Source organism: Pelophylax lessonae, assembly GCF_965119305.1.
Source record: "Pelophylax lessonae genome assembly, chromosome: 10".
NCBI lineage: Eukaryota > Metazoa > Chordata > Amphibia > Anura > Ranidae > Pelophylax > Pelophylax lessonae.
The window spans coordinates 74881533-74893815 of record NC_138777.1 but is presented as its reverse complement, the minus strand read 5'-3'; the positions used below and the strand labels follow the sequence as shown (position 1 = coordinate 74893815).

The 12283-nt window shown below is 41.5% G+C and overlaps 1 protein-coding gene across 3 annotated transcripts in view; it reads right to left on the bottom strand.

Annotated features, from left to right (window-relative positions):
* Positions 1-12283, bottom strand: part of SYT7 (synaptotagmin 7) — a 584377-nt gene that overhangs the window by 50809 nt on the left and 521285 nt on the right. For all 3 annotated transcript variants that reach the window (XM_082269832.1, XM_082269833.1, XM_082269834.1), the window contains one exon: positions 3290-3560. In XM_082269832.1, the coding sequence (XP_082125958.1) occupies positions 3290-3560 (271 nt within the window). The remainder of the gene's footprint in view (positions 1-3289; positions 3561-12283) is intronic.

The following is a 12283-nucleotide window of genomic DNA, read 5'->3' as shown; positions in this document are numbered from 1 at the left end:
GCTGCAATGGAATGGTTTAGGTTAAAGCATATTCATGTGTTAGAATGACCCAGTCAAATTCCCGACCTAAATCCAATTGAGAATTTGTGGCAAAATTGCTGTTCACAGACGCTCTCCATCCAATCTGACAGAGCTTGATCTATTTTGCAAAGAAGAATGGGCAACACTGTCACTCTCTAGAGGTGCAAAGCTGGTGGAGACATCCCCAAAAAGACTTGCAGCTGTAATTGCTCAGGGGGGCTGACTACAAAAGCACGCCACACATTTCAGATATTTATTTTTTTAACAATTTGAAAACCATTTATCATTTTCCTTCCACTTCACAATTATGTGCCACTTTGTGTTGGTCTATCACATAAAATCCCAATAAAATACATTTATGTTTTTATGTTTTTACTGCCTTCTTTTACATTCACATTTGAAAGAATGTAGCTAACCACATACAGTAGTACTAAGGTCATGAAAAAGCAAGTTGTCACACACACATAAGGTGTTTAGACTGTTTAGTTATATTTAAAAAGAATGTATATGATCAGCCATTTCAGACTGGCTACAGGCTGATAAAATTGATAGCACTGTATTTTAATGGGAATTATATATGAATGTCTAAACAAACGGTGAAGAAAAATCTGACAAATGAAAGGAAAAGGTGGGCATATGTGTATTTTTTTGGATTTGGGACTATTAAAGTTCCCTACACAGATATTTTACAAATGACTTGCTAGGAATAGTGGCAGGCTATTAAATCTACTGCAGATAAATTGAATATGTCTAACCTGTGTATACAGAAGCATCTGCACCTCCTCAGCAGGTATAAGCAGAATTCTATGCAAGTGCCAATGACAAATTGCTACATTGCTAGAGCAGACACATCAATCTATATTTAATTAAATACTTTCTAGAACTGGCTTTAACGTTAGTAGACATCTTCCATTCATAAAATTTGGGGCAGAGCAGGGGATTGATGAAGTGTATATCCCCCTCCATGCCTCTGTGTATGATCTAACCTTCCATGATAATATCACACAGACACCATAACAAGTTAAATGATACGGTGGAGTGGCAGGTAGTCCATTTGGCTCCCCAGATATACAAGCTAGGTCAGAACTAGGACCTGTGCTCACCAAAAATCACAATCTCTTTTGATCACCACTTTGCACCTAATGTACGTCACTGATCTCTGTCATATTATTCATGTGAGTATATTTTTTAAAAACAAAGTTAGGATGAATTCCAGATATAGATACTTTATACATAGTAACATTAGTCCAACTTGGACCAGCATAACTATGCGCATACCATACCTGTCCAATACTCCCTGAGGCTGTGAATCACTGAATTAATCACTGATACTCCAGTGATCTTCACTTGCTTCTGACACGTGCCAGTCTGCATCTACATTCAGGTTGGCACTATTCAGAGAATTCTTCACATTTTCAGAATTAATGCAAAGCTTTCTTTGATTGGATGGAGTGGGAAGTGTGATGTCACCACCCCACCTCTCCACATCATCCAAGCAATGAACGCTTTGCATATATTCAGAAACTACAAAGCATTCTCTGAATGGCTTTTATGTTGTACAGCTCACCTTTTGTGTCCAAACTGCAGCAGCGCAGCAGCTCGACGCAGGACCTAGAGGCAGGTGAAGATCCTTGGAGTAGTGCTATCTACTTCAGTGATTCCAGATGTATCTGCCAGGCATAGTATATGCATAATTATATCGATCCAAGCTGGAACAATGTAACTATATAGAAATATCCATCCCTGAGATTCTTTAAATTAGCTTCATGCTAACACTGGAAAATGTACATTTAGAGTTAGTATGAGGCTTGTATTTGTTTTCAACCAGTTTATATTTTAATGTATAAAGTTATTTTGTATCTTTCTCTAGGGAGAATAGAGATGAAATGCTTTGGTTGAGGGGTAAAAGCAGTATAAACACTTTTTTAAGACCTATGTCTAAGCAGACCCACAACGCCACCGCCTCCCATGCCTCTTTTCTGGTTTATGATGCTGCACATCATAGTTATGGGCTGTGGCAGGTCAAGCCCGTGCCACTGTTTGAAATGGAGGTCTTGGCCAGGTTTTCTGGGAAACAAGCACACTGATGATGCAGGTGTGTGTTGCATTCATGTTAAAGCCAGAGTTAGAGGTCAGTGGCCCCCACCCTCCTGAAGGGGTCAGTGTGTGAAGGGAGCTGTGAGGTGCACATCGAACTGTACTGTCCAGGTCAGGACACACAAAGGCCCGTGCCTGTGAGGATGTAGCAGCTGGGAGCTGCAGGAGAAATTTTCAGCTGACAAAAGGTACAGCATTTTGTGCACGAGCACTGGGACTTTGTGTCTGATGGTCTGGAGGACCAAGGTAGATGCCTGAGCACTGAAGCTGCAAAGAGAGAGCCAAGAGGCCGAATTCTATGTTTTGTTGCATTGATGGTGAGAACCCCTTGCATGGGAAACTTTTCAAGTGTGAACTTTTTGCTTTGTTTTAAAAAAATATGGGCATAAAAAGCTAAATTGCACAATTAGCACTTTTATATTGACCACTGTTTTAAGTAAAGTTGGTCACAGATAGGGTATTGTAGGCACAATCTAATTATCAATATTTTTTTTTGCATAAACTTTACCGCAAGCATGCACACGTTTGCCTGAACTGTGAAAAAATTCTATCTTCTATCTGTCAAAGGAACAATATAGTGATTGCTTTTATCATTGAGACTCATCGGCCAGGTGTGTCGGGGTTTGCCTGCTGTTGTTCATAAGCAACAGTGTGTTTACCTGATTTCGCTAAAATTGTCAGGCTCAAGTTCAACCATCTCATGTCTATATGTTCCTTCATAAATAAGGCTGCCTTGTCTATATGGCTGAAAAATTACAGGCCTAAAGAATCCACCATTAGGATTTTTCTGCACTGGCAGTTATTTGGAGTGATGATGACATAGCTAGCAGAACTTAAGCTATGAGATCATAGTCATGATATGTCAACATTCTAGCTAAAAAAATATATTCAAACATATTCAGATACATTGAAAATATATATTCTTTGGGAAGTTCCATAAGAAGACTATGAAAACAAATATTATTCTGTATTGCTAAAGGGATCACCTTTGAGAAGGAATGTAGAGAGGCAGAAGCCCATTACAGGGTATGCTAGATACCCTTTCATACTTAACTACACCACAGTATAGTATGCTACCCTTCATACTTAACTACACCACAGAAAAGACCCATTACAGGGCTAAAACAGCTAGGGCAGAGAGCCTTTATCTATGCTCCCCTCCCCGTCTCACCCTCGAAGAGGAAGGTCTCGTTCCAATGTGGGTTGAGGTTTTTCCTCTTCACCTTGGTCTCCAGCTTGTTCTTCTTGTCAGGTAGAAGATATATCTTCACAAATGGATCACTAGTCCCACTGAAGTCCTTTGCTGGCAACTCCTGAGCTTTCATGATTTTAACAGTGAGAGTGGATTCCTGGAAGTTGTAGCCCACACTAAACTGAATGCGCCCAAGAGTCTCTCGTCCTGATGTGTCATGTCCATCTTCGTCATCTGAACCAGGAGATAGCTGCACGGAAAAGAAAAACACATACATTTCTTGATGTTAGTAATAGTTCAGTAAGTGGCAATTCTAAAAAGATCTGGTTGTTTTTAAGTAGATAATGTTGAAATGTTATGAAAAGCTTTTTTCAGTGAGAAGCTTAATCATGCTCCAAATCCTATTTAAAGCTGATCTCCAAACATATTACAACACTAATTAGTGCAGTTATGTAGTTATATTATTAATACATAAAAATTTAAATTTAAGTATTTTTAATGCAACTACTGTTAATATCAAAAACTGTTTTGATATCAGCCTTCCACAATCCTCTGTATATCATTGCTCAGTGTGGGAGAGAGGGTCAGCACTGGCCGCCAGTCAGGTTCTGCAGCTGTGGACTTGTGCTGTCAGTAAACATTTTAACAAGGAGAGATAAGAGCAAGCAGAATGATGCTGTTTCCTCATTGTCCAACCAACAAGCTGGGTGAGGGGGTGTTCAGAACCCTACTATAGTGCTGTAACTTCACAGACATGTAGACATGGCTGTACTGTCTGGCACAACACAAGACTCACTCTGGGGCATTATAAGTTTCTTGTTAGATGTATGTATATATATATATTGTAATAAATACATATTAAGTGCATAAAATTCAAAGCAGAACTACCTTTCTAAATAAAGTCACATGTTTGTGATTGGATGGAATTGGTAGAGAACACTGTCTGCCCATAATGGAACAAAACCGGCTGGCAATGCTGGAGAAGAGGATCCTTGAGTAGGCTGGGCCAAGTAATTTATCACTTCCACCCCTCACCAACATGAGATTAATGTGGCTAAATCTCTCCAGTGGGTATATAGCAATAAAAACTTGCCAAATGTTCTAACCTTTTCCATATTCCATAATAAACTAAAAAGAGGTTTTAAAAGTTAAAGCAGAAAATCACCCAAAAGGTGAAGACTCATAGAAGACTGTGGGACCGTTCACAAAGCGCAGCATGGCTCGTTCATGCGCACACAGTGGGAAGTCAACTGTGAAGCCGCAAGGCTTCACTGAGGGTTTCCCTTAGTAAGGATGCTGGTGCCTGGACCCAAAACCAACTGAAGAATTAGCTCGGTGAGGACAGTGCTGGATCCCTGGACAGGTTTGTGTCCTTATATTAAAAGTCAGCAGCTACAGTATTTGTAGCTGCTGACTTTACATTTTTTGGGGGGAGACTTGAGCTACTTTTTAAGGTAACTAAAGGCTGCATCGGGTACAACCTTTAGCTAAAAACAGAAAAAGAGCAGTTTACTGTTGCGGTAGATGTTTCAAATTATTATTCCCCCCCATCCATAAAGAAAGATTTAAAAGCAATACTCAGAGAAACAAAAATACTACAGACACAAAGAGGTTGATTTACTAAAGGCAAAAAGACTGTGCACTTTGCAAAGTGCAGTTGTCGTCTGCAAGTACAAGGGAAAGGCGCAAACACTGTTGTTCACATTTAACCTATAGCAATGAATAAAGTCCATAGGGAGAGTCCATGTGACATTGGGATATCTAACTCAAAATTCCTCCACTTAGGGCTGCCACCAACACAGGAATAGAAGCCAGATTCCAGCAAGGCTGAAAATATATAAGAAGGATATATGCCTCTAAGTGTAGGGGTAAAACAATTTAAAGGAGGCCATACAATTGGCAACTCACATGAGGTAGGATAAAACCAAGCACATCTGTAAGGTGGAGGTCCCAAGGATGTCCTCAGTGATCATTATGTCCATCTGCCCGCTAGCAGCGCATTGGTGGATGTCACTACCGCTGGTCACTGCTGTAGGAAGTTGGCCATGCAGTGGATGGAAGACCCAGAATGAGGCTTGGAGCACAAGTGGCTAGACGGCGTGGGGCAATGACGTCATTGTCCCATGCCGTCAAGCTACTTGCGCTCCAAGCCTCATTCTGGGTCTTCCATTCACCACATGGCTGACTTTCTACAGTGGTGACCAGCAGGAGTGACATCCACCATTGCGCTGCTAGCTGATGGACGGACATAACGATCACCGAGGACATACTTGGGACCCCCATCATACAGATGTGCTTGTTTTTATCCTACCTCATGTTGGTTGCCAATTGTATTGTCTCCATTAAATTGTTTTACCCCTACCTCTCTTTCTTGTATATTTTCAGCCCTCTGCAGGTGCAGTTGCTTCAGAGCTTGGTAAATGAGGTAAAGCTTCACTTTGCAAAGAGTACACAATTGCATGCAATGAAAAAAAACAAAAAAAAAAAACAGCATTTTTGCTTACACATGATTATATGATCAAAATCAGTGGAGTTTCTGCTCATTCACTAAGCTCTGGAGCAACTGCACTTGCAGAGTGCAACTGCACTTTGTAAAGTGCACAGTCTTTTTCTCTTTAGTAAATCAACCCCAAAGAATCTGAATCCACTGTGACAAATGCAATTTAACTAACAGGTCTGCAGTTATAATGGCAATAAAAAGGTTAATATATAAGATCAGTGAGAATGGTATAGGCTGACATGTCTCACACCTTCTGCTAAGATCGATTACATACTGGACGCTTGCCAGCAGCAAGGTCAGTGACACATCAAGAGGTGTTAATAAAATGGATGCATGTTTTAATAATAGTATTTATTAACAATAACACAAAAGAAGCCTCTTACAAAAAGGTTAGTTTATGCAATTGCAGATATATTGCAATGATCCTAATTGGTTTTCAGTTACACACAATAACTTAAACTGATATTGTTATATACCCTATTCTCACTTTGCACAACTCTGTAGAAGATAATAGAGCTATAGAAAATGAGGAAGAAAAAGGAAGAAGACATTTTTAAATTAAAACTTGTTTTATTGCAACGTCTAACCTCCACGCTGCAAAACAAAAAAGAGGGGAGTCAGGAAAGAAATGTGGGATTTATTTTCTTGGAAGTTACACTAGATATAAAAATAGATAGAGAAGCCATTTTAAGCTATGTCTTAACAGCACCAGTGATTTAAACATCATAAAACAGAACAGACAACTCCAGGTTCTGACTCTGAGATGACATAAAGCCAAAGCAATGGCGCAGTACACTAAAAGCTATATGTAGATGCAGTTAACTGTGGGACTTCATTATGGAAGTAACTCTTTTATAGGACGCCATTCTTTCCATGACAGGTTTAACTCCAAAATCAGCTCCTGTCAAATTTGGAGGTACATTTGGCTGACTGAAAACTTGTCCATGTAGTTAAGCTTATAACTAGACCACCGGAAAAGGTGAAAAATAAAAGGCTGCCTTTTAATCCTTTTTTTAACATTAGATGTGTGCCTTGGAACTCAACCAATAACGCATTCGAAATCATACAGTATATCATAGTTCTGATTGTGTTCATAAATGGTAAAATCTGGCTGTTGTGGATTGCGGACATCATCACATCCTAGGATATGTATTAACACAGTTTGTATTGCCAATCATTGGCATACAACCCAATAGAACAAAGCAAGTGAATTATAGGATTACAGGCAGAAGTAAAGCTTGTGCATGTTCATGCATGAAAACACTCGTTCAAGTGCATCAATGCATGTAAACAAATGCATATGAAAGGCAGCAAATCACAATAAAAATGTGTTCAACATATGTACATAAATCAAGCCATTTTGTGGTAATCCTTAAAGCTGAATTCCAGGCAAATATCTAAATACACAGATTAAAAACATATAAGGGAGCAGTTTTACCTGAAAAATAATTTGTATTCCTGCTCATCCAATTTTGATTTATTTACAGCTTGCCCACACAGCACAATACACTCTGGCAGGGCAGAAGACCTTTTTATTTCTCTTTCTCTGGTTCAGTTATGTAGCACTTACAGGTCTTCCAGCCCAGGGCCATCTTTAACACAGGGCAAAAGGGACAGCTGCCCTGGGCCCAGTCATTGTTGCGGGGCCCAAGGCAGCCTTCCCTTGAGCCTGCACTGGCCGAATATAGTTGATAAGTGGGTTTGGGAGGGCCCAAGAAAATGTTTGCCCAGGGTCCAATTAATATTAAAGACGGGCCTGTCCCAGCCTGTGACTGGACAGGAAAGGAGAAGCAGCAAACTGTACTTATCCCCCTCTCCAATCAGCATGTTCCTTGTTATCACAGGAGCACTACAGCATAACTGAACGGCTCCATGTGCTGATCTTCTCTCTGTGGTCAGCCTTGTGGTCTGCCCAATTAGATTGCCAGAGAGCAAGAAAAATTCCCTTAAATTGATTGATAGCAGACAACTTCTTATATTGGATGTCATTTGGAAGGATACTGCCCCTTACATTAAGGTTTGTTGAGAAGATAGACCCCCTACCTAGTATAAAAGTGCCTCCTTACATTGGTGGTGAGGGGAAGAGGCCTTACATTGTTTGATACTGACAGTCAGTGGAGAAATGCCCTATTTTATTGTTGTTTAGTGTAAAAATGCTTTCTTATAGTAAAGGAGATGTATAGGAGTTTTTTTTTTTTTCATTAAATCATACTTACCTAGGTGGATGAAGAATTGTTTCAATGCTGCATCTGTCCCCCGCCGGCTCTAACTCTGAGACCTAAGTGATGAAACACTGCTGACTGCTTGGCCCTCAGGGCTCCCTGAGCAGAGAGCTGGTAAGTGTCAGTCACTGCTCTCTGTTCGGCCCCTTCCCCTGCTCACTGGAATGCGGGGCTGTGGAGGGTGCGGGAGTTTAGGCTCTCAGCGGCTCCCTGAGAGGCTGAGCCAGGTGCCGGTCCAGGCATGTGGGTGGATCCCCACCATATGGTCACAATCCTTCCCGAGCCTGCAGTGGCTCTGTGACGTCAGCCAAAAGCGGGCTTCAGCCCACTGTCTGCTGAAAATAGGTCACAACCTGCACTCCTGTGATTCACAGGGGAAGTACAGCTAAACAAGCTTTGGCTGTACTTCTCCTTTACTGGTCAGTTGAAAAGTGCAACCTAACATTGAGGATCAGTGAAATAAGGGCCCCTTACATTGGTTCCTAGTGGGAGAACTTTCTTTAAATTGGTAGTCATTTGGAAGGAAGCTCCTTACAGTGCAATGTCCTCTTACAGTAAGGCTAACTGTAAAGAATGGCCACCTATTTGGAGTTCAATGCAAACGTGTCCCCTTACATTGGTGGAGAGTGAGAGAGACATGGTGGTCATTAGGGAGAATGAACCTTACATTGGTGATCAGTGCATTGCTTCTTTACTTAACCACCTCAATACTGGGCACTTTAACTCCCTTCTTTCCCAGACCAATTTTCAGCATTCGGTGCTCTCACACTTTGAATGACAATTACTCATTCACGCTACACTGTACCCAAATGAAATTTGTATCATTTTGTTTACACAAATAGAGCTTTCTTTTGGTGGTATTTATTCACTACTGGGCTTTTTATTTTTTGCGATATAAGCGAAAAGATAATGGAAATTTAAAAAAAAAAATATTTTCTACATTTTGTTTTAAAAGAAATCCAATACAATCAAAATTCGCCAAATTTTAGGCCAGGATGTATTCTGCTACATGTCTTTGGTAAAAAAAAAATCCTGATAAGTGTATGATAATAGGTTTGCGTCAAAGTTTTAGAGTCTACAAGCTAGGCTACGTATCATCGAAAATTGATCAATTCTGATGTACTGACTACCTATCTCATTTCTTGAGGCCCTAAAATGTCAGGACAGTACAAATACCCCCCAAATTACCCCTTTTTGTAAAGATGACAGTCCAAGGTATTTAGTAAGATGCATAGTTAGTTTTTTGAAGTTGCAATATTTTTTTGCCCACAATAGTTGAATGAAGTTGTAATGAAGATTTTTTTTTCCCCCCACAAAATTGTCATGTTAACAAGTTATTTCTTACACATGGCATAGATAAACTTGCAATTACACCCCAAAATATATTCTGCTACTCCACCTGAGTATGGTAATACCACATGTGTGAGACTTTTCCACAGCCTGGCCACATACAGAGGCCCAACATCCAAGTAGCACTGTCAGGCGTTCTAAAGGCATAAATTACACATTTCATTTCCTGAGTACCTATCACATTTTTGAAGGCCCTGGAGCACCAGGACAATAGAATTACCCAAAAAATGGCCCCATTTTGGAAACAAAACACCCCAATGTATATTCAACGAGGCACAATGAGTGTTTTGAACGTGTCATTTTTTTCCACAAGTTTTTGGAAAATGTGTAAAGAAAATGAAAAGTTGTCAATTTATACAATTTTTTTAACACATAGCATGTACATAGCAAAAATTACACCCCAAATATATTCTGCTACTCCTCCTGAGTATGGCAATACCACATGTGTGAGACTTTTCCACAGCCTGGCCACACACAGAGGCCCAACATTCAAGTAGCACCATCATGTGTTCTAGAAGCATAAATTACACATTTCATTTCCTGAGTACCTATCACATTTTTGAAGGCCCTGGAGCACCAGGACAATAGAATTACCCAAAAAATGGCCCCACATTTTTGAAGGCCCCGGATAATTTTTTGGCCATGTGGACAGATGTGCGCTGATTCTTGAGACAGATGTGTGACAGATGTTGATCACTGGGATGTGGCAGATGTTCACTTTGACAGATGTGGCATATGATGTGCAACAGATGACTACAGATGTGATAGATGATCACTGAAAGATATAGCCGATGATGTGCGCCAGATGATCACAGACAGATTTTGCAAATGTGTGCCAGATGTGGCAGATGATGTGTGCCAGGTGATCACAGACAGCTGTGCGCCAGATGTGGCAGATGATGTGCGACAGATGTGCGACAGATGATCACAGACAGATGTGTGCCAGATGTGGCCGATGATGTGTGCCAGATGTGCGCCAGATTATCACGGATATATGTGGCAGATGATGTGCGCAAGATGATTACAGACATATGTGGCAGATGATGTGTGCCAGATGATCACAGACAGCTGTGCGCCAGATGTGGCAGATAATCTGTGCCAGATGTGCGCCAGATGATCAAGGGCAGATGTGGCAGATGATGTGTGCCAGATGTGGCAGATGATGTGCACCAGATGTGGCAGATGATGTGCACCAGATGATCACGGACAGATGTGGAAGATGTGCGCCAGATGATTTGCGCCAGATGATCATGAACAGATGTGGAAGATGTTCACCGGGCAGATTTTATTGGGACAGATGTGCGACAGGTGTTTTATTGTGGGTGCACTGTCTTTGGGGAAACTTTTGTGGACACTGTAGTTGGGGACACTTTTGGGGGCACTAGCACAGGGTGATCAGTGAGTAAAGAGCAGTAAAACAGCTCTTTACTCACTGATCGCCGCCTGCCAGCACCGATCCACTCTTCTTCTCCTCACTGTGTGAGGAGAAGCAGAGCCGATCACCGTGACAACGGCTCTACTTACATCACATGACGGCTTTGATTGAACATGGCCGTCATGTGATCAGGAGGGCCAATCACAGAGCCCTCCTGTCGAGGGGTGTTGCTCTGTGTCCAGGGGACACAGGCACACCGAGATCACGCAGCTGCACGTGCACGCGGCTGCGCAATCTCCCTCCTTCTGCAGGACGTTCCTGAACGTCCACTCAGAAGGAGGAAGCTCCCACTCGGCCGTATATGTACATTGGCAAGGTGGAGGTGGTTAAAGGAAATGTACAGCCAAAGCTTGTTTGGTTGTACATCTCCTAAGGATCACAGAAGTGCATTTGTTCTGCCCCCTTGTAAGCCGTTTTCAGTAGAGAGAAGGCTGAATTCCGCTCTCTGCTGATGTCACAGAAGTCGGTCCAGGCACCATGTCATCGCAACCACGGAGTCAGTATCCACCAGGTGCCTGGACCAACACCCAGCTCAGCCTCTCAGTGGGCCGCTGAAAGCCTGAGATGGCACCCCTCCACAGCCCAGCACTCCAATGAACGAGTAGGGGGCAGAGCGGAGAGCTGCTGACTGATAGCAGCTCTCTGCTCGGGGAGCTGTCAGAACAGAGCAATCGGCGGTGTTCAATCACTCAGTTATCAGTGCAGAGGCGCCGGGGGACAGATGCAGTATCGGACCAATGTTGCATCCACCTAGATACGGAAAATAGGGGAAAAACCAAACCCCATACTTCTCTTTTGAGTGGTTAGTGGAGAGGTGTTGTTTGTGGGCAGAATGTTTCTTATATTGGTGGTCAACGTAGTATCCTCATACACTGATAGTCAGTTTGAAGAATGCCCCTTTTAAAGACAGATAAAAAAAGATGAATGACATCAGTGGAAAGGAGAGGCCCCACTGGTCCCGAACCATTGACTCTGCCAAATGACACAGTCAGGACTATCCATGCACAAATAGGCAAAAAGATCTAGCCATTACTGCTCAAGAAATACCTAGCAATTTCTGTAGCAATTACCAAAAATGAGAAAGGCTTTCTCAGAGCTTAAAAGTGACAGTTGGCTATACTATAGCGAAGGGTTGCTAAAAATTCTTTGTTTTAAACTTTATTCTTTTTTAATATGTTGAGTGCTGACATATTTATTCATTTTTCATCATTATAGCTGGCACGCAAACAATTTTTAAATATATTTTCAGGCACATGGAATATCAGCGTATAAAACAACATACCAAATTCCATGTCCCTTTAAGTTTCTCTCGTAAAGGTAAAGGAATGTGACAACGTTAAATAGAATCTAAGTAGCACATCTTTCTCCTCCCCAGGATGTCATATAAAATGTATTTCTACATTGTTCCTCAGGAGAAACACTGTGCAGATGTAAGTGGGTACACAAACTGCTTTGTACTGCCTTTA